This window comes from Sus scrofa, chromosome 15 (genome assembly GCF_054392235.1).
Source record: "Sus scrofa isolate SSC_HxYL_T2T_F1_AM1 chromosome 15, Sscrofa_HxYL_maternal_Yorkshire_Landrace_v2.0, whole genome shotgun sequence".
NCBI lineage: Eukaryota > Metazoa > Chordata > Mammalia > Artiodactyla > Suidae > Sus > Sus scrofa.
This window is the reverse complement of record NC_139397.1, coordinates 49295548-49316747: the sequence shown is the minus strand read 5'-3', so window position 1 is coordinate 49316747 and position 21200 is coordinate 49295548. Positions and strand designations below refer to the sequence as shown.

The window sequence follows — 21200 nt, the reverse complement described above, 5'->3', positions numbered from 1 at the left end:
AATAACCTGTGGTCATCTTTAGCAGATTTTAAAATAGGTGATAGATTTACACTGATAATTTTTGTCTTTGGGGACAATTCCGCAGTAGAATTGGATATATTCTATAGAAAGTGTCCCTTCTAATAAGAAATATTAGCAACAGTTAATGAAAATAATAAAGACACTAAAACAAAACAAAACAAAAACAGGGAAGCATTTGTTAATTTTAAATACTTCCAGAAAAGGAGGAAAAACACCAAAAGCATTTGTATCCATTTATCCTTCCAACCCCATCCCTCTTTTTCTCTCCATTGATAATAGAAATTCATCCCATGTGTCATGCCTGTCTCTGGTTATAAGATCCCAAACTCACGCTGGCTGACAGGCATCCTGGGTTGTAAAATAAAGTGATCCTCTAAGATATAATTGAAAGTTTTCTACCTTAGAAAGTCATAAGCAGTTAAATTCCAAACAGTTAAAAATGTTTTTAAACATTTTAAAAATATACTTACTATTGTGTTGTATAGTGAATGCAGAATTAAAAGTAAATTATTTTTTATAAAAGACAAAAAGATCATTATAGATTATACTGAGTTTTTTACATTATGTTATCAAACAGGTTTTTGTAGGGTATTTTCAGAAATTATTATTATTTTTTAATTAGAACTGAGCAGGAGTTCCCTTAGTGACACAGCAGAAATGAATCCGACTATGACCCATGAGATTGTGGGTTCCCTGGCCTCACTCAGTGGGTTAATGAACTGGCATTGCCTTGAGCTGTGGTGTAGGTCACAGATGCACCTCAGATCTGGCATTGCTATGGCTCTGGCATAGGCCGGCAACTACAGCTCCAATTAGACCTCTAGCCTGGGAACCTCCATGTGCCTTGGGTGCAGCCTTAATAAGGCAAAAAAAAAAAAAAATTAGAACTGAGCAAATTTTGACTGGATAGTGACTTCGACAATAAATCAGTAATAATAAACATCTAAATTATAGTATTTTTCTAAGTGTTTCTTATGTAGCTTAGTTTGTATGTATTTAAATAATATAATACAATTAATTTTGGAAATCACTGAAATTCCCTATCCATTCACTGGGAAAGTTCTATCTATTTCTCAATTTACAAACAAAGAAAACATAAATTGTGCTCTACAATAAACATACGTATCTCACACCCATGCAAAAAAATTGGATACAGGAGTTCCCGTCGTGGTGCAGTGGTTAACGAATCCGACTAGGAACCATGAGGTTGCGGGTTCGGTCCCTGGCCTTGCTCAGTGGGTTAACGATCCAGCGTTGCCGTGAGCTGTGGTGTAGGTTGCAGACGCGGCTCGGATCCTGCGTTGCTGTGGCTCTGGCGTAGGCCAGTGGCTACAGCTCCGATTCGACCCCTAGCCTGGGAACCTCCATATGCCGCGGGGGCGGCCCAAAGAAATAGCAAAAAGACAAAAAAAAAAAAAAAATTGGATACAGAAATAAAATAATTTTGTTCATTTGGAAATAATTTTTGATTGGTAAATAACTTCTTTTTTAAATAGAAGGATCCTTGGTTTATTTTAATACTATGTAATAGCTACTTTACTGATTATATGCTGCATTTAAACCCGAAATATGGAGACCCCAGCCAATGACCATCAGCTCTGTCTATTCAACTTAATGGTAAATCAATGAAATTTAAAATTACACACTATAAGAATAAAATGGCATCATGGCCATTAGGTTTCAAGGCAGTTGAATTAGACAGAGAATCTTATCAACTTAGAAAGTAAGAAAGCCAAGAAAGACCAGAATTAAAGCTATTAAAATGCAAGTGAATACAGTACTTGCTTTGTCAAATCTGATACTTAAAACTTTGTTGTGAATCAGACATATGGCCTGGGATAAAATATGGGTACGATTTTTTTCAAGTCTGATAGATTAGGATATGAGACTTTTAGTTTATTCTTTAATTCAGTTTATCCATCAAACATTGAACATTTATTAGTACATCAGGCAGTCCTGGTCCTAGAGGAATTAGCAAAATATGGCAAGAATATTCATGCATGCTATATTTCTGTTATCAATTTTTCAGATATCTATATCCTACTGTATTCTCTTATTGCTAACTATATGGGGCTGTAAAATCTCATAATTAGAAAAATAATCTAGACAACATTAATTACATGAAATCTAAGCAAAACTGTATTTTTCCCTCTTGACAAAATCCACTCATTTATATGCTTTTAATATTTCTTTACAAAGGTATTAAACTGCAGATTTTATAAAACCTGAATCTGTTTCTCTATTTAGTTTTTAGGCAAACTTAGGATTTTTTTATCCTAGGTTTGTCAACTTCAGCAGTGCAAAAATTGTACCTGTGTTGTGATATAAACTGATCTCTGTAGAAAATCTTCTTTTAATTTTTCTGTCTTTCTCCTTTTTTCCCCTTTTGCCAATAGTTTTGCCCAGCCACACATGTGGAAATCCTGGGGAAATCCTGAAAGGTGTTCTCCATGGAACCAGATTCAACATAGGAGACAAGGTCCGGTACAGCTGTCTGCCTGGCTACATCTTGGAGGGTCACGCCATCGTAACCTGCATCGTCAGCCCTGGGAATGGTGCATCCTGGGACTTCCCAGCCCCCTTTTGCAGAGGTATGTGTCCTTCAGTGAGCATCTGTGGTAAACACCTGAACTAGGCAAATGGCTTTGGGACTGAAATCATAAAAGTTGGCACTTAACCAAAGCAAGGCACATCCTGCTGGGTCCTCCCCTGTCCTCCAAGTGATAACTATTCCTATGGCTGGCCCCTATAAAGTCAATGACAAATTTAGATATGTTCCTTAAATATCCAATTTTTTCTTTATCTTATTTCTCTAATTCTGTGGACTTCTACATTTTTTTTTACCACTCATCAGCATAGCATTCTAAGATTTAATATACTTGTTTATATCCTTCTTGATTTGAAGGTTCCTTTTTGATCTTTTTCTCATTGAAAATGGTAGAAACCTTTTGATAATTAAATGATACTTTTTAAAGACCCTTTCAACACTCTTGGCCTTTTGAGATAAGGTGGCCACAAGAGAATGAACTATCCCAAGTGTTTCTCTTCATAATTTGGTCCAGGGTCAGAATCACTTTTCCTGAAGCCTTGTGATTTTTAACTTTTTCTGTGACATTGTTTTCCTGATCCCGTAACTGCAGCAAAGAACACACTTTGACTCCGGTTTTTGGCTTTCCTAAGAAAAACTCACCATATGGTTTCAAAAATAAAAGCATAGCTTACATTTATTGAGGTATTAATATAATTCAGAAAATGTGGTAAATGCTTTACATTAACCATATCACTGAATTCTCACAAACCCCTCTAAAATAATATTTATGTTCACTTAATAGATAAAGATGTAAATCAACTATAATGGAAAAAATAAAAATCATAAAAAATAGACACAACTTTAATTTTTAAAAGGTTCCCAAAATGGCATATGATGAGTTAAGACTCAAACCCATGTCTAACTGTTTTATAAATTGAAGTATAGTTGATTTACAATATTGTGTTAGTTTCAGATGTACAGCAAAGTGAGTCAGTTATACAAATATATATATACATTTCTATATTATTATTTTTTATTCTTTTTCACTATAGTTTATTATAAGAACCCATACCTGACTTATAATTCAGACATGGGTAACCAGGCAAGTTCAATCTTGGCTCATGTCATCATATCAAAATTTATTTAATAAATAATTAGTATTTTGTACTTTAGTTCTATGTTATTTAATGAGTACTTCTCTATTATTTTCATAGGTCTGTTAAATGTAGTCTTTCGAGGTCTTCCTGATGCTAATTATATTAGTAATGGCATGTTACTGCTGCCGCTAATACTTCTGCCTTTATTACCACAACTGCTATCTAGTACATGTTGATCACTTATTATGAGCCAGGCATTACTTTTTCATGTTTAATCTTCACAGTAGGTATTTCTTGAAAGAATTATTTTATAGATGAGGAAGGGGTCTAAGGGTTAGATGGGAAATAGGAAGCATTACTTGTTCAAGGTCTTCCAGTGGGAAGTTGTCAGAGTTCAAATCCACGTGTTCAAATCATTGCTGTGTCCTAGAGAAATTCCAAATGCCCATTCTTCCTCCTGAAATGCTCATTTCCTTTCCTGTTCTGCAAGTCTATTACAGCACTCTTCTTTGTTTCCTTATTGATATTCATTATTTTCCATCATCTGCTGTTAGAAGTATGGTGTCCTCAAAATCCAGTTCTCTGGGTCCCTCTCCTTGTCTTTTCATTGATTCTGCTCAACTAAATGATCCTGTTTATGAATATTGATGCTTGGATATTCTCAGCACATCCTTTTCCCCATCTTTCTACCACTGAGTCTCTGATATTCCCATTCACCCCATGCAAAGCCTGGATTTAATCTCTCTGTCTTCCCCTGAGTGCCCCCTTTTCTTCAAACTCCTTTAAGAATCTCCATTCCCATGCCACCTCTCCCACTCCAGTTACTTTTTTTCTTCTCACCCAACCTTATCATCATCAAATGAGCTCCGTGTCTGGAATCTCAGCCTCTATCTTACATTCTATTACTTGATCACTCTCCAACACACCCATCATCATGACCATTCCCCTCTCAGGCAGACTGCTTCAGTGACTCAGTAGGAATTAAGTGCACATTCCTCAGAATGCTGCCCTTATGGCCAATCCCCTCACCTGAACTCACTTGTCCACTTTCACCTGTTAGTGTTCCCCAACACAGACGTTTTGTCTCCAGGGCATGATGGGTTCTCAGGCTACCTTGCACTGACTTTCCCAAAAGCTACTTGTGTGTCTCTTCCAAGCACTGCATCCCCCACACAATGATGTTAGCTTGGCACCCACCCACCTCCCTAGTGGGAGTATTTACACAGGAATCTTCAAACACTACAAAGCAAGATTTCTTCCCAAAAAGTTCCTTACCAGCACACCATGCCATGCCTAAATCCAACCTTCCCCTAGTTCTTTCCTGTTATCAAGTTTTCCCTTTTATCTCCCTTAGAGCCAGATGTCTTACATAGTTGTCAAGTTCACACTCAAGTCCAAATTGTAGTCACTTTTTAAAAAACATTGTAACCCCTTTTTAAATTGCTTTAAAAAAACCCAAGTCCTTTTGTATTTAGCATATATTTTGTTGCTATTTTATATTTTAACCTTATGTCTTAATAGTATATCCTTAACTAGTTTGTAACCTCCCAGGAGATAATTTACAATCATAAAAACTTTGTAGTTATATCCTTGATTCCTCTCTACCTTAAAATTTAGACTGATCTACAGCTTGTTACTCTTGTGCAATACCTAATCCCCCATTCAGATGTTTAGTAAAGGAACAGAAATAGGTTGAACATCAATTGAGTAGTTATTATAAACTGGAAAGTGCAAAAATAAATATTTAGAGCAACTGTGCCAGTTTCTATTTATTTCATACCTCCCCAGGCATTTTCTTAATTGAAAAGACCCTTAGTAATTCCATAATTATAAGCCTTATAAAGTCAAAGTTGTTATAACATTCATCTCGTAAACTTTCCTATCCTGTTATCACTTTATTAAATCCCAACTCTATGAAGATGCTTTTGTTAGGATGAATTTTTTCACATTATACATTATTAGATTTATGCTTAAGATTTACTTTTTTCAATACTTAGTGTAGGAATGTTTCAAAGAGCATTAATTTTGATATTTTATGAAACAAACTTGAAAGAGGCAACACAGTTCGTCATTATTTGGATAGCAAAAGAAAAAAATCAATGATCTAATTCTTATAAATGTGTAGATGTGGCATATCTAGAAGAGATAAATTAATTTCAGCAATATGGACTTAGATAATTTTGAAAGATAAAATGAGTGCATCTTCCGCTTCCCCAGTGTTCTGGTTGTTTAGTTCCAAGAATTGCTTGAGGAGTCTTCTTAATAATGTTACTAGCAGTAACCCCACTGGATCTCTTTACAGTGACTTTTTGGTAGTGTAGAAAAATTTACATTGTAACTCTAAGTGTTGGCCTTTAACCTGAACATTGACACTTGAATGTGTGGGTCATTTCTAGAGTCATGTGGTGCTCTTTAAAGAAAAATGATGTATTTAATAAAGTTAGTATATGATGGAGTGGGAGGTCAGTCAGCTCTCCTTAAAACTGATTCCTTTTAACAGGAGACCAGCATACACCTGACTTCTATGAGGAATGAGGGTTTAGATTTTCTCCTTCTGAAGCTGTGATATTTTGGTCTTCCTCATTTACACTTGAGTTTTCACATAAATGTCTATGTAATAATTTCCATGTATTATTAGATATTTTTCCTATTGTCTCTACCAGTTTTTACAAAGATAAGCTATTTTTGTATGTATAGGTTTGATGTGTGTTTAGAGGAGAGGCATAAAAGGGGAAAAGAAAAAAAAAGTAGGTATATTCAGTGACACATGCTCTCAACTCAGGATTTAAATGCCTTCTTAATTTGCTTTATGTTTCCCTACTCTATAATTAAATCACAAAGACTGTAATGACACAGTCCAGGAATTATCATAAATTACTTTGAGTTTCAGGATATGGAGGGCCATTGCATATCAAATCCAAAAGAGAAGGTATTTTCCTTGAATGGAAAGATCAAATGGCAGGTCATTGTCTCCAGATTTATGATGTGATTGTAAAAGAAAGTAGGAAGGAAGTAGGTCAGGAGCAGCATTTGGAAAATGCTCCTTCATTAGAAGCCTAATTTCTTCCTGTGGTGGAGAAATCCGCAGGAAGAAGGGATCCTTCCCCTACATTCATCCACTGCAAGCTGGGCAAGATGCCCTTCAGTCATCTCCCTTTGGTCCCTTCAGTGACCATATCCACTGCAGCTCTCCAGTTCTGGATCTCATTTTTGTAATTAGTGTGATCTTTAATCAACTGCCTTATTCTACATACATAGTCACATAGGAAATATATCGATATTATGAATTATTGCTGGTCCTGGAAAAGGCTAAGTTCCATTATGCCCTGGCTAGATGGTAGAACAGTTGCATTAGGCATATGTTTCTTGGAATAAGTGCACTCTAAGCAAACACTAGTGTCCTCCATCCAGAGAACCATGCTCTCTCTTCCCCAAATATCTCCTTTTGACATACCTGAGTTCTTCCCACGATGGAGCACTTTGTATTTGCAAAGTATGCTTCAGAAAATAATTCTTAGCAGATGTTACAAATCTGAGATCTCTAAAGTCATATAGCTCTGGACATTCCCAATTACAACCTGTCCTAAATAATTTATTTTTATGTGTTCAGCTCTTTACAGATTAGCCTACATTAACATATGTGCATGACTAATATGAACTACATAGTAAAACACCTAAAATCATATTTATACAATGTTAATTTGTAAATACACTGAAACCCTTAAATGTATAATCCTGTTTTTACCTCGAAGCACCTTGAGATATATGCAGGGAAATTAGTCTTGCATCAAAACTAAAGAAACAAAATTTCAACTTGTGTAGACCTATGACACATGTAAATTTATGACTTTGACTTTACATCAAGACAGTTATCCTTCTGATTTGTCACCCTACTTTTACTAAATTTGATTTGGTGGCATTTACACATGATTTAAATTTTTTTATATAATGATTTTTTTTCCATTATAGCTGATTTACAGTGTTCTGTCAATATTCTACTGTACATCATGGTGACCCAGTTACACATACATGTATACATTCTTTTTTCTCACATTATCATGCTCCATCAAAGTGATCAGACAGAGTTCCCAGTGGAGTGGAATAGATGGGGTGCTTGGGTTAATAGAGGCAGACTTTTGCCTTTGGAATGAAAAAGGTATTAATACTTAAGGGATTATATCCTATTTAAACACCCATTTTCTTATGCTATGGACAATTCAACCTTTTTTGTCATAATTATCTTATATCTGCTTATACTATTCTTTTTTTGTATTATCAACTTAAAAATTTTTTAATTATCTTTCAATGAGTATTAATGTGCATATCATTTCATTTACCATATCTTGTTTCTCCCAATTTAGTTTAGATTTCTAAATATCATCTTTATACGTTTAAATATACTTGACTATTTGTACCTTATTTCTTTAATATTTGGCAGCATCTTTTTCCTCTCCACTGTATAAGATGTGACTATCATTGCTTCTACTCTTTCCAATATATCTTCTAATCCTTTACTTCCTCTTTATTCTCTACACTGTAATAGAACTTTTGTAATATCAAAGTTGTGAACATTCGTATTTATCCTATTATCGTAATTAAGTCCCTACTTTGTCTAAAGGCTGAAGAGTATTTTAAAACATTCGTGTTATTATAACTGAGTACATATTTTTTTACCACAGAACTAAGCACATAACCTGAAGCACTCAAAGAGAGATCAAATAAGAGGGGTTGTCTCTTAGCCTCAATTGCTCATAATAATTCCATAATTACTTATAGTTCACATTTGAACCATGGCTTTCTTATTCTGCTTGTTTAGTTAATGTAAATGTTACTGTCATTTGCTCTTGTTAAACCCCAATGGGTATTTCTGACTGATGGTTGGTTCTGATCTTAGCAATGATTTGGGGCCTTCTTGTGTGGCTCTCAGTCAAGGTTGTCTGCCTTGCCCCTAGCCACTGATGTAGGGAGGAAGGAGCCTGGGGTTGTTACAGGCAGGTATCCCACAGGTACACTGTGCTGGTTTCACTCAGCTATGAGGATACACTTAACTGCAAGAGAAGCTAGGAATTGGACTACACTGTAACTTACAGAGAAAGAAAAAGAAGAAAAGACAGATTTGGTCAACATGACTGCCTTCTGTTTATCCTAAATTTTTGAATTATTTATCTTTGTCTCTTGTTGATTTATAAAACTTATGTTTCATCCCAGTAATCCAGATATCTTCTACTTTATATTTATTTGAATCATTGCTAGGAATGAACTCTGTTCTTTTTTTCCTTAAGGTTACTTGCTTATTTCTCTTAGACTAGATTGCATCATATTTGGCATACACTTGTCTTCCATCATTCCTGGAGTCTCAGTCCTCAGCTCCCTCAGCATGTTATACCTTTGTCAAACCCTAACCCCAACCCTAACCCTATACCTCTTTTTGCCCTCATTTACTCAAACTCACCAGCTTCTCCCATCACCCACATTTTCAAAGGATTCTGCATTGGCTTCTATGTCTGTCATAAAACCATGCCTCCAACATTTCCTCCACTATTCTGCTCAATCTTTTCACTGTTTTCTAAATCCTATATCCACCCTTCTCTTTGTTTCACCCTCAAATAGTTTCCTAAGAATTGTTGCTTTGGAGGAAAACCCTTTAAGTTAGCATACCTGCAAATAGTCCCTGTCAGAACCCATGCTGATGGATACTTTAGCTGAGTATAAAATTATACATGGAAACCATTTCCTCCCAGAAATGTTAAAGTACCACTTCATTATTTTAGGCATATCATTGGCTTCTACTTGAAAAAATATTATAAGCTAGAAAATTAATAATTTTTCCAGGCATATGTCAAAAGGCAAAAAAAAAAAATCTTTAAGAAACCATCCATAGGTGAAACATTGTTTGTAGGAAGGCATTGTATTCATAACCTCTGGGAGTAGAAAGATAACACACAGCCTGGGGAAACTACTTAGATGCACTTGTTCAAGATGAGCTAGGTTCTAGCCCAGAGCATCCTTATTCTGTGTGGCAGAGCTGGTGGGAACAGTGATGGTCATCACCCAGCAGGGGCCCAGAAGCTGTTCAACTGCCACATGCCTATCCAAGAAAAATTCCAGTTCCTCAGTGTTTAGATTAGTGCTCTTTACTAGAAACATGACGCAATGTGAGCCAACTATGAAATTACAATTTCCTAATAATTACATTGATGGGTAAAAAAGAAATAGGTGCATTTAATTTTAATGTTATATTTTATTAACCCAACGTAGTCCACAGATAACCATTTCAGCACAAAATAAGTATAAAATACTGATGTAAATAGTTCACACTTTATTCCATCCTGGTCTTCAAAACCTGGCATGTATTTTACAGTTACAACATTTATCAGTTTTACAACAGCCACATTTCAAATTCTCATTAGCTATGTAAGCTAGTGGCTACTATTTTAGACAGCTCAGACTTAGCAAGCTGAAGAATTTTAGTATTATTTTTTCCTTCCGCATAAGTTGTTTGTGTATGCAGAATTCTCGTGCTGTGAGTATGTTTCATTTTCACTTATGATGTAGGGTTCAATATACAGTTGTAATTTTATGATAAGGGATGTAAAAAATCAGTCCGAAATAAATATATGCCATAGTATGATCAGAATTCTTCCCTTCAACTTCTTGGCAATTGCTGAAACAGAGCTGAATACTGTCAGAAATAAGAAGGCTGTTTTTACAGTTAGTTTTAGGCAAAAGATAAGGGTGAACCTAGCTCTTTACTAATCAAATAAGGTTTCTCAAGAGGAATCTCATCTCAGACACTATCTTACTTTGGGATGAGATGACATTGGGATCTAATGAATGAAGATTATGGAAAACTTTGATGAAGAGTCCAGTTCCCTAGTGGAGTAAGCAAACAGTTGAAAACAGCTTTGTGTTTGTGTCTCAACATATATTAAAGAGGAGATCTTGCTGTGGCACAGCAGGATCAGAAACATCTTGGGAGCACTGGGATGCAGGTTTTATCCCCTGTCCAACACAGTGGGTTAAGGATCCAGCGTTGCCACAGCTGTGGCTTAGATTACAACTGAAGCTTGGATCTAATCCCTGACCTAGGAACTCCATATGCTGCAGGGCAGCCAAAAAAAGAGGGAAAAAGAGGATATAATAAAGAATTTTAAAAAAGTAATTCAGGGGATAAAAAAAAACAGATTCAATTTTGGGACCTAGCAATTATGATCTATGCTGCTGTAAGCATGTCAGATTCCTCTCTCACACTTCTTTTCCATCTGAAAACTATTACATGCATTACAGTAAGGTGTTCACACAGCAGCCTGGCTCCAGAAACTGCAAACAGTTTCTACACTGTATTATCAATAGAAAAAGCAAATATTTTGAAAAGATTATATTCTCAGCGTTAGTATGAGGATGAAATGAAATGACATATACTAAATAACCCACAAAGTCTTCAACACATAAAGAAGGAGAATAAAGCACAGGTGATGTCAAAGGATGTTTAAAGCTACAGGGTGTTATTTTCTCTTTCTGTTCTCGGTTTTCCTACCCAGGCAAGTGCACCTATTTCATAAGTCCGTTGTAAAGATTAAATGAGAAATCCAGATAAAATCCTAAACAAAGAACCTGACACAGTGACATTTTATATATATGTTAGCTATTATAATTACTGATTCTACCTCTTCCCCTTTCATCTTGAAAGCAACTTCAGATTTCAGATTTAAGTGACTGGAGACAACATGTCAAAAAATAATTGAAAGTAAATTGCTTCATACTACAGGATCTCAATTCTAGTAGCTTCTAAACAAATAGTTTTTATGCATTCTTGAAATTGTTTGAATTTAATAATAGTGATGGTAATAAAAAAATAATAATTATAAACCCACCAGGCTGATTTAAAAAGGGAAATTGAATGAAAGAAGCCTCAGGCTAAGAGCCAGTTGAGTGCCTACTGAAAGGTGAGTCTGTGTTGAAACAGGTCATTGTGTTTTATGTGTTACTACTTGGACTCCAAGAATGATACAGGAATCACATGTACATCGTGCATGCAGATATGCATATGCATAGGCATAGCATGACCATATAGAAAATATAGATTTAGGAGTTCCCGTCATGTTATAGTGGAAACGAATCCGACTAAGAACCATGAGGTTGCAGGTTCGATCCCTGGCCTTGCTCAGTGGATTAAGGATCCAGTGTTGCCATGAGCTGTGGTGTAGTTTGCAGACATGCCTCAGATCCTGCATTGCTGTGCCTCTGGTGTAGGCCAGCAGCAACAGCTCCAATTAGACCCCTGGCCTGGGAACCTCCATATACCGTGGGTGCGGCCCTAAGAGGACAAAAGACAGATAGATAGATAGATAGATAGATAGATAGATAGATAGATAGATTGATTGATTTAGCCATAGTCCAGATGTAGATTATTTCTAGATTCCTTTTTCTTAAGGGACTAATCCATCAAGCTCAAAATTTTGTTTTTGGTTTTGGTTTTGTTTTTTGCCGTTTAGGACTGTACCCATGGCATATGAAAGTTCCGAGGCTAACGGTTGAATGAGAGCTGTAGCTGCTAGCCTACACCACAGCCACAGCAACGCAGGATCCTTTAAACCACTGAGCAAGGCCAGAGATTGAACCTACAGACTAGTTGGATTTGTTACTGCTGAGCCACAATTGGAACTCCTCAAAGTATTTTAATAAGGGGAAAATGAAGGAACATCTATAATCAAATGATACATATTTTGGCTTGGTCACTAATATTGTAGATTTTTAAGAAAAAGATGTGATAGTAATAGTTAAACCTATAGCAGGTACCACATGTCAGGTATCATTTGTATGCTTTACAAATAGTCTTGTAATTAACTTTTCACAAAAACCCCAGTTTATTGTCACTGGTCTAGTTTTTCAGTTAGAGAGACTGGGGCACAGAGGCATGAGGTGACTTTTCTGAGGTTACACAGTAGCGAGTGGGAGAGGTGGAAACTGGATCTGGTATCTCATGCCACCAGCCACTCTATGCCCTACCCCCTGTTCTCTTTTCACATATTAGAAATATAAATATTTTTAAAGGAATCTATGTTTTCATTGGGGAACACGTATTTGAATTTGGGTTAAACAAACATTTTCTTTTTGAGGAACTCATGCTTCAGCCCTGAGGAATCTAGGTCAAGGAGGAGGGAACATGGCTTGTCTGGAGGTGTCTGGCTTCCAGGAATGGAGCATGTGACTGGATTTTCTTCTAGAGAGAGGGAAGTTGGTGGGTCCAACATCCTCCCCTTTCTCCACCTGCTCCTGTAGGCACTGAAGGTGGAGGTGAGACTGTGTGCCTAGAAAGAGAAATTTAAAGGCATTAAGATGCTGGCAGGGAAGAGTGACAGCCAAGCTCAGGATTTTCTCTGAATGCCAGTGATTCAAAGCAAACACCGGCTAAAACCACTTTGTGTGAACTTGATGGGAGTGACTACCAGCAACAGCCTCCTAGATTTCAAGTGAAAAACTTGGTGTATAAACTCAGCTCAGGGCAGCCTTCAGCTCAAAGAAGGCTGTTTGGCTCTAGGATCTTTCTTTTTTTTTTTATTTTAAAGGCTAAACACAATTTTCTGAAGCTGTTTCTTTTCTTTTTCTTTTTCGGCCACCCCAAGGCATATGGAGTTCCCAGGCCAAGAATCAGATCCAAGCTGCAGTTGCAACCTATGCCACAACTGTGGCAATGCTGGATTCTTTAATTGTGCCTGGCTCTGCAGGACACCCCTGATCCCATTGCACCACAGTGGGAACTCCTGTAGCTGTTTCTGTATCGAGTTAAGTCAACCTTGAAGAAAAGGAAGCAAGCAGGGGTCCATCTTCCAGATGAATAGTCTTCCTTTCCTGGGAAACACTCCCTTTGCATTAAGATGCTATCTCCCGTCTTTCTCCCTTGCAGCTTTACATCCTTCACTACCCCCAGGAATCTCATTTTGGGTAGAAGCATGGGGTCTGAAGGATGCTGCTGGGATCTGAGCTCCGTGCACTGCAGAGAAGGTCTCTGGCTCCAGGTGGAGGGGTCCTAGGAGGGACTTAAGGCAAGATACAAAATACCTGAGATGTGGTTGGCCAACCATTCTTCCCTCCTTATTTTCCATTTTCAGCCGACTTTGTGAATTCAGCTCTCTGTGAAATACCTGAGACAGGAAGCCATGGCGAGTAGAGATGCTATGGCTAGGCATTTCATTTAGACCAAATTCCTATGGTATGTCATTCGTTTATATTATCCAGTCCAAAAGTTTTCAAGGAAAATATTAATAAGGAGAGTTTGCAGATAAGGAATCTCATTCTCTGAGATGTAAGGGGGCCTATTCAAGGCTATAGGGATAGTAAGTGGTAAAGCGCATTCTCACTTCTCGCTTGGGGCAGTTAAGGAGAGGTTTTTTTGTTTGTTTGTTTTTTGTTTTGTTTTTTCATTTTATTCTGTTGAGAAGCATGCTCTGCAAACCACTGAAAAATAGCAATAAATGAATTCTGTTGGGGACTAAAACTGCTTACCCACCAAAGCCCTAATCTTGTTTTACTCTGTCTCAACAAATGTGTTTAAGATAAATATTCACCTAAAAGTGTCAAAACATGTTGTCATTATTACGTGATGGTTTTAAAGCATATAGGCTCTGGTAGTGGTTTTACCTTTTTAAAGAGCTGACTGATCTTATCCAGTTCAGGACAGCTGTATTTTCGTGGAAAAATGAATGATTCTTCCACGCAAAGATGCCAGGAAATAAAGTACCAGGATCAGTCTAAGCCATACCTTTAATAAAACATGCTAAATAATGTATGTCCCTGTTTCATTTAGAGCTACCTAAAGCTGAACATTTCTTTAGTTGATAAGCCTTATATAAATGTGACTGGAAATGACAATATGTCACTTGCTAGTACTTTATGAAATGTCACTCAAGGGTTTTAATTGCAGACATTCTTCTGCTAGTGCTGAAGGGGAAGAGAAATTCTGGGAAAAGATATAGCTGGAGGGGAGCAGAAGGGAGGGAAGCCATGCCTTTTCTGGGCACCAATAAATTCTGTGATATTTAAAATACAGTTGTGTTTTCATCAGTTATGTTGCAGATGTAACATTGTAAAATGAATCTTAAATGATCTGTCATGTCACGACCAAGCATTGCAAAGTAAGAATCACTGGGACTGTCTTCATATAAGAAACCTACCTCTAAGTTAAGTTTGAATGGCTTTAGACAATTTAGTTTTATGCACTTTTCTTAAATACTGTGCAATAAACAACTTTAATATGGCATATCAAAAATGAAAACAAAAGACTATTGAAAATATATGTCAACATTACTATAGGAAATCTGGTCTGTGTGGTTTGCATTTTACTATGCAACAAGGCTTTCTGCTAAGCACTTTTTTTTTTTACATTATCTCGTTGAATATCACCTTGTAACATTTAAACCATAACCATAAATGCACCATCCCAATTATTTGGGGGATTAATTTACAGTATTTTTCCACTTAACTACAGTATTCAGTTGAAGAGCTGAACACGTCTAATGCCCAAACCAAAGCATGTCTGAATAAATGCCATTCATTTCTTTGGGCAGTGACAGTGTTTAATAGCAAGGACTTGATCATTCGAGAACCTGCTTTCTTTCCTGCTAGCTGGGACACCATGGTCAAGCTCTTTGCAAAACCTCTGGTTCTGAATCTGTTGAATTGGATTCATACTGTTTTTAATCTTATGGACTGGTAAAGCTTAAGTGAAATGCTGGATGTGCTTAAGGCCAATGATAGCTATTATATTGAAATCATTACCATTAGAAAGCTAGAATGGAAGAAGAAGGAAGACCAAAGGAGGCCAACTCTGAAAAGCTCTTAGAGGCTAAAGTCATAGGGCCCAGTATATTTTTTTTTCTTTTTAACATTGGTATTAATTCATAAAAAAATTCGGTTTTAATTGACAGCATTTTCTTCTCAATATCCTCAATATTATACAAATTAATAGTTAACTCTCTCCCCATAATTGCACATAATGAGTATTTCCAGTATTTGCTTCTACACATAATGCTATAATTAGTGTCTCTGTACATATAGCACTGCTTTTGTTTCCTCTGTTTAATTATTTCCTAAGGATAGAATTCTCGGAATGTTATTTATGCTTTGCAAACTTGCTGAACAAATTTCCATGCCACTAATTCTTTCACTGCAGTTACTCTTGGTTTTGATGTTAGTATTTCCTTTTAATTTGCTGAGAATTTATTGGTACTAAAATGATGCCCCAAAGTTGTCTGCTATCCATTTGTGTTGGTTCATTTGTTCTTTCAAGAAACATTTATTCCGGACAGATATGATGTCAGATACATTTAACAATCAGGTCAGTAGACTCTTTCTGTCAAGAGCCAGATAGTTAATATTTTATGTGTTTTAAGCCATATGGTCTCTGTTTCAACTACTGTAGTCAGTTAATGTAAAGCAAAGCTCTACATAGACATTAGCTAAACAAACTGGCATGGCTGTTTCCAGTAAAACTCTATTTACTGTAACAGATTCAGGGCTGTAGGTGGCCCATAAGCTGTTGTTTGCTTGTGTTAGTTCTTGATGCTGAGGCTACAAAGTGGACAAAACAAGAAAAATCCGAACTGTCATGAGAATAATAATTTCATGGTGGAGATAGACAACATAAATAAAAAAAAAAAAAAACAAGGGAGTGAAAACAAGCACATCACATCCAATTGTAATACGTGTTCACAGATGATCTCAGCAGATGATGACATTGATCAAAAGCTCTGATGACCAGCTGCATGGTTTGCCCAGGACTGTCCTGGTTTTAGTACCTGATGTCCTATGTCTTGGGAGACCACTGTCTTTTGCCAAAGCAGTGTTATTTGGAGCCCTCGAGTAGGTGAGAGATTAAACTATATGAGGATGCCACAGGGTCTGGATGAAGGAAACAGTCAGGGCCTTGGTCCCAAGAGCAGAGCCCACAGTGAGTGAAGAATAGCCCAGAAACCAGGAAGGCTAGAGTAGACTGGATGGTGGTGGGATTGTAGGAGAAGAGGTCAGAAAGAGGGGTGGCTGAAGGTCCCAGAGGGCCCCGTGGATGATTATACAGGCTTCAGCCTCTAGTCTGAGCCATGTGGGAATACATTGGAGGGTTTGACCAACGGCATCATCCCATTTCAGACTGAAGAGACTTACTTCAGATGTTCCATTGAACAAAGAATACATGGTGAGAAGGACACAATGGGAACACCTGTTGGGAAGCCACTGCAGTATTCAAGGGGAGGGATGATGTTATTTGGAGAGCTAATAGCAGCAGTGAGGGTTTCAAAATGCATTTGAATTGAGAATGCAGTTTAAAGAAAAAGCACATAGGACCTTATAACTCAGTGGCTGTAGGATTTGAGGGAAACAAGAGAGTCATGGATGGGAATCTGGGGTTAATAGATGCCAACTATTACATTTAGAATGGCTAGACAGTGAGCTCCTACTGTATAGCACATAGAACTCTATCCAATCTCCAGGAGAGACCATGATGGAAGATAGTAAAATTTTTTATATATGTAACTGAGTCACTTTGCTGTACAGTAGAAATTGGCACATTATAAATCAAATATAATTTAGTAAAAAAAAAAAAAAAAGAGTTCATGGATAATGCCATTTTTTCCTAAGCCACTGGGAGAATGGGATTCCCATTTATTGAAATGGAGAAGTCTGGGGGACTTTGGATTTGGTAGAGGAAAGATCAGGAGTATGATGTAGGGTTGAGTAAGTCTGGGATGCTATTTAGATATCCATATGGATGTGCCATGTTGGCAGTTGGATACATAAAACTGCAATTCAGGAGAGGTCTGACATTGAGCTAAAAATTTGAGCATTGTCAGCATATAGATGCTATTTAAATCCATACAGCTGAAATTAGACAAGATCAACAAGGGAGTAAATGCAGTTAGGAAGAAAAGAGGTCCAGATACTGAAAGCAGGACACTGCACTAAGAATTAGGAGATAAAATGAGAAGAAATGGCTAAAAATGTTAGTGGCAGCCATGAGTGTAGTATATAAAAATACTAGTGAATAAAATTACATGTACATACTATACAGTGTCAGTTTTTTTGTTGCCATACTATAGATGTGTAAGGTGCAATCATTGGTGCAAAATGGAACGAGGGTACACAGGATCATTCTGAACCATTTTTGCAACTTCCTGCAAATTTGCAACTATTTCAAAATACAAAAAAATTTTAAAAATCTATTGGAAAAAAAGTACTTCATTGGGAGTTCTCATGTGGTGCAGTAGGTTAAGGATCTGGTGTTGTCACTGCAGCAGCTGGGGTTACTGCTATGGCATGAGTTCAATCCCTGGTCTAGGAACTTCTACATGATGCAGGTGCAACAAAATAAAGAAAGAAAGAAAAAATAAGCCAATTTTAAAATAACAATAAGAGAAAAAATTTTAAAAGTACTTCAAGTAAGAAGAAATGGATAACTGGAATGTTGTTGAGAGCCTGTATAAGATGAGAACCGACCACTGGATTTGTAGGTGTGGCTGAGGTGAGAAGAGCCATCCTAATAGACCAGTGAGGAAAAAGTCCCGACTCAAATGGGTTCAGTATAGGATGGTACAAAAACAAAGATTGCAGTTATAGACATTTTTTGAGATTTATTGTTGGGAAATTGATTTTTATAAGAAAAGCTAAAGGTAGATTTAGAGTCTGGAAATAGATATGGTACCAAAAGGTAGTTGCTTTATAAAAAGTGTTTTTGAATGGGAAAAATTGTAATGTTTTTATACTGAGAGAAATTCTCAAGTAAAAAGGGAACATGATCATCTTGAGGAAGGATTGGCTTAGAAACTTGACTAGGGATGAAAGCAAGAGCACAAACTTAGATATAACTCCAGGTTAGGCATATTTACTGTTCATTCAGGAAGAATATTTGATGAGAAGAAGTGCAGATAGGTGATCGAATATGGTGTTGATAGATTGCCAGTTTTCTCTTTTGACTGCTTCTATTTTCTCAGTTAAACAGGAAACAAAATCACCACATAGTATTAAGGATGTTGTGGGAGATGCTGGCAGGTGGAAGAGGAAGAAGGTACAAAGTGGTCACCCCCCAAAAGAGGACTGAATGGATGAGGGAACAAAGTGGGAATGTCATCATTAAAACTAACTTGTATGTGGTCCTGAATTTAACATTACACTCTTCAGAGCATTTTTGTTTTAGGTTTTTCTGCAGCCATATTTAGCAATGGGAGTAGGTGTGAATTTTGGCCCAATTTGGATGTAAAGTGTTGATGATGAAGTTATGGCGAATGCAAGGGAGTGATTTAAATGATAGCCATGAAATCTAAGGATAGCAAGGGAAGAAATGAAGACATGAGGGAGCTAAGGGGAGGAAAGTGGGAAAGTCGCAGTACTGGGGAACTCTAGGTCCGGTGGTGTCAAAGAATTATTGGAGTGCAAGTGTTGAGGAAGTGACCTGGAAATATAGAAGGTGGAGGTCTGGGAATGCACCTCACCTTGCAGCTCTGGAAACTGATCACTTACTGGTACTGAGAACATTAATGATAATGGTGGAGAAGAATGATAGAATTGGAGCTGGGATTTTGGAAAAAGGGTAAAAAGAACTGAGAGGCCAAACAGAGATGATCTAGCTTGTTATTGAATTCAGCATGGTTCGAGACAAATGTAGAGCTGGAGAAACTGAGTCAACCAGACAAAAGTCTCCAGGGAGGAATAGGGCCGCCCCAGGGATGTTGTAGATGATTCCGGGGAAGAAGGTGTTAGATTTTGAGGACAGAAGACTTCAAGCCAGGGCACTTTAGGAAGGAAAGAACAAAAGTTGTCTGGAAATCATAATGAGATAAACGTGGGTGGATATGCAGTCCAGCTCCAGGAATAGTGGTACTTGGGCTGTGGATGCAAAACTTTGACCTTTGGCAGAAGTACATGCTGCACCATCCTCAGCAGATGTCTGATTCCCATGAGAAAGAAGTGGGGGTGGGTACCACAGAAGTGGTTGAGATGCAGGACATTTTTGCTGATAGTTGACCTTGAGTTTCAGAGGACCTAGCAGAAGGGTGTTAAGAGATTGGCATAGGGACCAGTTGGACATGTGAGCTTGGGTGATCTTTGAGAGGATGCAAGTCTAAAGGGATGAATGCTTCTTGCCCTGTCTGCCCTGAACAAGGATGAAGGATGTAAGAAGGTACTCTTGTGATGGTCTCAGGTGAAGGTGCGAAAACAGTAGCAGTACCTCCAGGGCCCTCTTTCATTCCAACCCTTGGAAAAAATGGAAACCCGGAGAAGGAGGCTGTATCCTGACCACAGAGGTCTGTGTATCTCTCTTCCTTCTGGAGCCACCACTAACTCTTGGTTGAAGCAGTGTGCAGACTTGGAAGGGCAGTCTTATTCAAATCAGTGATAAAAATGCTCAAAATAATTAAATAAGCTATCACTGAACAATCACACATGCCAAATTTGGGAAAATAATAATAGTTATTTTTATTGAGTAGTTAGTATTTGCCTGCATTGTTCTAAGCACTTTACAGCTATTGGTTTATTGAAACTTCAGTACAATCCTATGAATAGGTGCCATTATTATTGTCATTTTAAACTAACCAAACTGAGGCCCAGAGAAGAGAAGAACTTGTTACACAAAAGTGGGAGAACTCAGATTCAAACCCAGACAGTCTAACTTGAGAGTTTGTGCTGGCGCCAATATTCTGCATAGCTTTAGGAAATGTGTGTTAGAGAATATTGCCTAATATTAGAAATTCAACACTATAAAGATCTGTGCATTTCTTTTTTCTTACCAGGGTATTTTTCCATATAATTTTTAAAATTGAGAAGAAACTATGTAAGCAATTGCATACCCTGCATTTTATACATATAATATTCTAACTCAGGAATTTGCTGAAGCAATGTTATGAATGCTTGGTAAACACTGTGAGGTTGTATGGTTTGGGTGCATGATACTTTATTTAATGATTTATCTGTTGTTAAACATTTAGTTGGTTTCAATTTTTCTTTATGATAAATATGGCAGAGTGTGTCTCTAAATAATGTTTTATTCCATATTTTGAATCATGCCCTTAAGATACATTCCTAGCAACATTTATACCCAGGCAGGGCTTATAATAATTTTAGAGTTTAGAATAAAACTTTTTAAAAGTTTTGAAATTCCTTAGGGGAAATAGCACACTCTGATTTCTGCTTACAGTTAGAATTATTTTCCCCACTTACAGAAATCAGTGGATTCAAACACATCTTTTATTAAAAACCTTATCTTCTTCTTGGATTAACTTCATGGCATTCAAACTCCTTTTAGCTGTCGAATTTTTTTTTTTTCAAATGCAAGATTTTGTGAAACTCAATATAGGAAACCAATTTAAAGAAATGATTGCTCCGATAGACATATGGTGTGGGGGCAAAGCCCAACCAACCACTTGGCTCTTTTGCTACTTACACCCTCTGGCTCCTTCACATGGATGTCCTAGAAACACAACGTTTAAAATATGGACTGGAGTGACTCGATATTCATTTTATTAAAAAATATTTTAATAAATTTTTTTGGAGTATAGTTGACT

General features: G+C 37.0%; 1 protein-coding gene across 2 annotated transcripts in view; it reads left to right on the top strand.

Annotated features, from left to right (window-relative positions):
- Nucleotides 1–21200, top strand: part of CSMD1 (CUB and Sushi multiple domains 1) — a 1878204-nt gene that overhangs the window by 939207 nt on the left and 917797 nt on the right. For both annotated transcript variants that reach the window (XM_084999785.1, XM_021075826.2), the window contains exon 4: nucleotides 2418–2612. In XM_084999785.1, coding sequence (XP_084855911.1) covers nucleotides 2418–2612 — 195 coding nt within the window. The remainder of the gene's footprint in view (nucleotides 1–2417; nucleotides 2613–21200) is intronic.